This window comes from Lithobates pipiens, unplaced genomic scaffold (assembly GCF_037356315.1).
Source record: "Lithobates pipiens isolate NorthernLeopardFrog02 unplaced genomic scaffold, aLitPip1_a1.2 Scaffold_16, whole genome shotgun sequence".
NCBI lineage: Eukaryota > Metazoa > Chordata > Amphibia > Anura > Ranidae > Lithobates > Lithobates pipiens.
The window spans coordinates 561,698,172-561,704,171 of record NW_027507748.1 but is presented as its reverse complement, the minus strand read 5'-3'; the positions used below and the strand labels follow the sequence as shown (position 1 = coordinate 561,704,171).

General features: G+C 45.8%; 1 protein-coding gene across 1 annotated transcript in view; it reads left to right on the top strand.

The window, feature by feature from the left end:
• The first annotated feature begins 2,682 nt into the window (after positions 1 to 2,682).
• Positions 2,683 to 6,000, top strand: part of DCTN2 (dynactin subunit 2) — a 73,832-nt gene continuing 70,514 nt past the window's right edge. The window contains exon 1 of the mRNA XM_077483605.1: positions 2,683 to 2,915. Coding sequence (XP_077339731.1) covers positions 2,880 to 2,915 — 36 coding nt within the window. The 5' untranslated portion in view covers positions 2,683 to 2,879. The remainder of the gene's footprint in view (positions 2,916 to 6,000) is intronic.

Sequence of the window (6,000 nt, the reverse complement as noted above, 5' to 3'; positions counted from 1 at the left end):
CTACAATACACCTCCACCATCAACGGTCTGCTGCTTCTTACATCTACCATCCAGTCAGGCACTTGTGCCCCTCTGTGCTCCCGAGCCCCTGTCATCACTCAGGGGGCGGGCAGGGCGCTCGTGCACGGGACTACGTCTATTGACGTCGTCCCGGAAAAGGAGATCCGCTCTGTAGCCGTCATTTGGCTATAGCGCGGATCTCAAGTGGTTAAATCGTTCAGGAGAGGTTGAACAATGTCCCTTGTACATGAAGCCTAAGCCAATCTTAGACTCTATTTAGCTACACACCCTTTAAGCCACACCCAATAGTTAGTGTAATTCAAACTATGCCCATGCTTTGCAAATTTTTTGACTCCTGCTAGGACTACAAATGAATTTCAAATGAAATGAATTAAAATAATACTTCGCCTACGTAAACAATAAGTGTCCCTAAATTTTTTTTTAGAATGTTGGCAACTATGCAGTATGCAAGTGGCTAAAAAAAAAGTGTTGGTGAAGGGACCTCTGTAGAGAGATGACTGCTTCCACACTGGAAACAAGGGTCTGCAGCATGCTGCAAAACATGCTGGAAAACACAGTGAAAATATTGCACGCCATTTTTTATTTTTTTTGATGCATCTGGAATGTATTTATTCTGATATTCAGTTTGGCTTTAATACATTGAAAAACTCTTCTATGCTTGTGATGAGAAGATTGGGAGTTCAGGACATGGTGGATTAGTGAAGACACAGGCCATACCTCCCAACTTTTTTAAATGGGAATGAGGGACACCTATCAGTATGCAGGCATAGGACACAACCCCAACCACACCCCTTAAAGGAGAATTGTACAAAAAAAACAAGATTATTTAAAGCGGGATTCCACCCTAAAGTGGAACTTCCGCTCATCGGAAACCCTCCCCCCCTCCGGTGTCACATTTGGCACCTTTCAGGGGGGAGGGGGCTGCAGATACCTGTCTAAGACAGGTATTTGCACCCACTTACGGGCATAGACTCCCACGGGAGTCTATGCCGTTTCCTGTCCCGCCAAGCTGTCTGCTGGGACACACGGGTCCCAGAGCCAGCGCGGATCATTCCTAGTGCGCTGCGCGACTTGCACATGCGCAGTAGGGAACCGGGAAGTGAAGCCGTAGCGCTTCACTTCCTGATTTCCTCACCTAGAATGGCGGCGGCAGCAGCCAAGACCCGAGTGATCTATCGGTCTCGGCTGCCGACATCGCTGGGCCCTGGGACAGGTGAGTGTCTATTTATTAAAAGTCAGCAGCTGTAGCATTTATAGCTGCTGGCTTTTAATATTTTTTTTTGTAGGTGGAATCCCTCTTTAACCGGTTCCCGACCAGCGCACGACGATGTACGTCGACAGAATGGCACGGGCAGGCATATTGGCGTACATGTACGTCCAATCTTTACAGAGGTGTAAAGAGCTGGTCGGGACCCCCGTGAGTCCGGTCGCGGGACCCGCAGACTCGATCGCCGCGGGCATCCCCGCGATTGTCTCACGGGACGGCTGAATGGAGGAAATGCCGTGTAAACAGCATTTCTCCATTCTGCCTAGCAACTAGTGACGCTGATCTCTGCTCCATGTGATTGGAGCAGAGATCAGTGTTCACTAAATGAAAGCCCAACCCCCCCCCCCAGTTAGTAACACACCCCTAGGAACACTTAACCCCTACACTGCCACCCACTGGTTAACCCCTTCACTGCCAGTGTCATTTACACAGGAATCACTGCATTTATATAGCAGTGATTACTGTATAAATGACAATGGTCCCAAAAATGTTTCAAAAATGTCCGATGGGTCCTCCACAATGTCGCAGTCACAATAAAAATCGCTGATCGCCGCCATTACTAGTAAAAAAAAAAATAATAAAAAATTATTAATAAAAATGCTATAAAACTATCCCTATTTTGTAAACGCTATAACTTTTGCGAAAAAACCAATCAATAATCGCTTATTGTGTTTTTTTTAACCAAAAATATGTAGAAGAATACGTATCGGCCTAAACTGAGGGAAAAAATGTTTTTATATATATTTTTGGGGGATATTTATTATAACAAAAAGTAAAAAATAATGCGTTTTTTTCAAAATTGTCGCTCTATTTTTGTTTATAGCGCAAAAAATAAAAACCGCAGGGGTGATCAAATACCACCAAAAGAAAGCTCTATTTGTGGGAAAAAAAGGACGTCAATTTTGTTTAGGAGCCACGTCGCACGACCGCGCAATTGTCAGTTAAAGCGACGCAGTGCCGAATCGCAAAAAGTGGTCTGGTCTTTGACCAGCAAAATGGTCCGGTCTGTAAGTGGTTAAACCAAGTGTTTTTTTTTTTTTTTTTTACCTGTACTATATTGGCCTTTGGAATTTACAAATGGAGCAATTTAGAAATTGGATGAAAGGTTTAGCGCTGGAAAACACTTTTTGAAAGATAAAAAGTGCATTTTATATACAACTATATAGTTCAGACGAAAATGAGGGGCAAATGAGGAGGAAAGAGGGACAGAGGGACTTTGCTCCAAATCAGGGACAGTTGAGAGCTATGCCCAGGCGCTGGGATTACACCTCTCCCTAGTAATGCGGAAGTCAGCTCATTGTGAAGAGCATTTCGCCGCTCCCTCGCTGATTGGCTGATCCGCCCGTGACTACATTTCCCAGCAGGCATTGCGGTGTAATTCTCTGTTGTCTCGCGACTTTTCCCCTCTCGCCGGTAATTGGTCCTCGGTAACGGCCCCGCTCTCTCGGAGGCTGCATTGTTGTTGTCGTGGCGTCTCCTTCTCTGCTGTGAGCCGGTGACTGTGGCTCTGGTGTTTGTAGTGAGCCGCCGCCCTCCTCCTCCTCTTCCTCCGCTGCAGTGAGCCGCCGCCCTCCTGTCAGCCGACACAGACATGGCCGATCCCAAATACGCCGACCTGCCCGGCATCGTGAGTAGCCAGCAGAGACCGGGGGGACCCAGGGGCCACCCCCAGCACTGCGCCCCCTCTGATCACTGTGTGTGATGACAGGGGGTCTATTGTGGAGGTGATGGGTGGGGGGGCGGCAGATGTGGATGTCATGGTGATGGGGCATTACTATGGATGGAGGCCTGGACCCCCACCCTCCCCCCTCATCATGTGTCATACACCTCTGTATGTACTAATACCATGGGGGGCTTCGGGGTGTGACTGGGACACAGCGACATTAAAGCTCAACTCCGCATACAAGTGCATTCATTCTGTAAATTCTATTAAAGTATTAAACCTAAAAGAAAATATGTATTATATTTCAGATGACCAATTCTTAGATGTAAATCTGCACTAGTTTTCTATTTTTTAGGCTTTCTTTCTTCTATTTTCACCTGGTGATCCAGCCTTCAGGGTTTTTTTTTTTTTTTTTTTTTTTAAACAAAGCACAAGCTCTCCTGCAGATATAGTAGTCAGATGGATGAGACAAACCATTCACCATTGGCAGGGGTGCTTACATTGACCAGTTTTTAATTGATTTGTAAAATGTAAAACCTTTATCCCAAGAGGATAAAACAGGGCCAAGTAAAAGGATTCAGCCGGCAACTCTGTCATCCATATAGTGATTTTTTTTTTTTTTTTTTTATAATAGTTGATTTAAAAAAAAGTGACAAGTAGAACAACTGACGCGTTTCGGCAACAGCCTTAATCGTAGCAACGTGTCAGCTGTTTTGCCTGTCGCCACTAATTATTAACTCCCTCAGATCTGTGCTACAGCCGAATGACGGCTACAGAGCGGATTTGCTTTGCCGGGAGCCCATCAATAGACATCCTCTCCCTTTGAACGCTCCCCCTGTAGGGCGAGCAATGTGATCACCAAGTCAGTGAGACTTGGGTGATCACAGATCAATACCAGCCCCTTACCACATGATCAGCTGTCAGCCAATGAGAGCTGATCTTGTGATGTAAACAATGTTGTGTTTTATTTTTTTTCTTGTCCTCATACTGACAGCCTGAGAAGAAATAAAGCCGATCACCGACTTCTGTGCAAGAGACATCGGTCCCAAAGAGGAAGAGGTGAAGCCGCCTCATCTGTGCCCACCAGTACCGCTTGTCCGTGCCACCTACCAGTGCCCACAGTGCCAGCAATCAGTGGCACTTATCAATGCCCACCAGTGGTGCCAATCAGTGCCTCATCACTGCCACCTTATCAGTGCCACCTATTAGTGCCGCCTTATCGGTGCTCATCAGTGCAGCCTCAAAGTACATGAATGGAGGAGAAAATTACCTGTTTGCAAAATGTATTAATAAAATGGTTTTGTATTTTTTTTATTTTATTTATTTCGGTCTTTTAAAAAAAAAATTTTTTTAACAAAAAATAAAAACCCAGAGCCAAAATAAAGCTCTATTTCTGGGAGAAAAATTATACAAATTTAATTTGGGTACAGTGTTGTATGACCGTGCAATTGTCATTCAAAGGGTGACAGCGCTCAAAGCTGAAAATTGGTCTGGGCAGGAAGGGGGGGTTTAGGTGTCCAGTAAGGAAGTGGTTAAAATCGCTATATGGACTATAGAGTTTCTGGCTCAATCCTTTTACTTGTTTCTGCTGTAGTGTGTAAGTATCTGAGCATCTGAAAGGGTATCTTCCAAATTGGGCTGGGAGTTCCCTGCTGTGTGCGCTCTCTTTGAAAAAAAAACAGGATCCTTTTCATAATTGCACGCAAAACGCAGTGTATGTGGCTTGCATCTGTGAACCACCTCAACAGGAATATATGATATCTAGCCTGATGTGCAAATCTGTGCGTTTTGAAAACGCATCAAGAATTGCATGTGTGTGAACCAGGTCTTAGGCTCCAGATTGCAAATGTACTACAGTTGCAAAACGCAGGTTCAGGTGTCATTAACACAGATTGCTTGGCAAATCGCATCACGTGAAGCTTGTTGCCCAAAAGAAGCTCCTCCTTTTTTGGGCAATAAGCTTCACACAATGATTGCCAGATCACGCAGCAAAGCTGAGATGCGTTTTAGGTGCCATTGAAAATAATGACAGTTGAACCTGCGTTTTGCAATTGTAGTGCGTTTTGAGATTGCATGCAGAATCGCTGGTCCTTAACGCCCAGGTGTGAACGGCCCCTTCACACATATATGCACGTTGAGGTGCCTGATAAGAGGAGTGCGGGATATGAAAAAAAACCCCAAATCTTCATACTCTAGAGCAGTGATGGCGAACCTTGGCACCCCAGATGTTTTTGAACTACATTTCCCATGATGCTCAACCACACTGAAGAATGCATGAGCATCATGGGAAATGTAGTTCCAAAACATCTGGGGTGCCAAGGTTCGCCATCACTGCTCTAGAGCAAGGATATACAATTAGCGGACCTCCAGCTGTTGCAAAACTACAAGTCCCATCATGCCTCTGCCTCTGGGTGTCATGCGTGTGGCTGTCAGTCTTGCTATGCCTCATTGGACTTGTAGTTCTGCAACAGCTGGAGGTCTGCTAATTGTATATCTCTGCTTTAAGCTGGCCATACACCTATAGATTATCTGCAGATTTTCTATGGTTAGATGGATCAAACACAGCTGATTGCTCAGTTCTCAGCTCCCTGTTCCTCCAGCTCTCACTGGAGCACTGGGAGGGGGCGGGAGAGGCTGTCAGTAACGTGCTGTGAGGCTGAGTCAGATACCAGTCAGGCATCTGGGTGGATCCTGATATTAAATTTGGGTTCTCTCTGGAGCCTCGTCCAGCTAAATATGGGTCCCAGGAGTGCAGTACTAAGAGCAGTCCTGTGCCCCACAGGAGAAGTAGGACCAAAAGAGCGTTGGTCCTACTTCAACTTTTAACACAGATAGATTTGGCCTGTTTGTTTCCTAAAGGCTTGTTCACTCTAGCCCACATGCTAAAATGACGGTCGGGCGGGGGATCCATTGTTCTGACTGGACGTCATATGATGTCCTTCAGAACAAGCCACTTGTGTGCACCGATTGGTGGTGCGGTGTGTCACTCGGACACACCGCATCTCCGATCACGGTAAAGAGCCTAAGACGTAGGCTCTTTACCATGTAA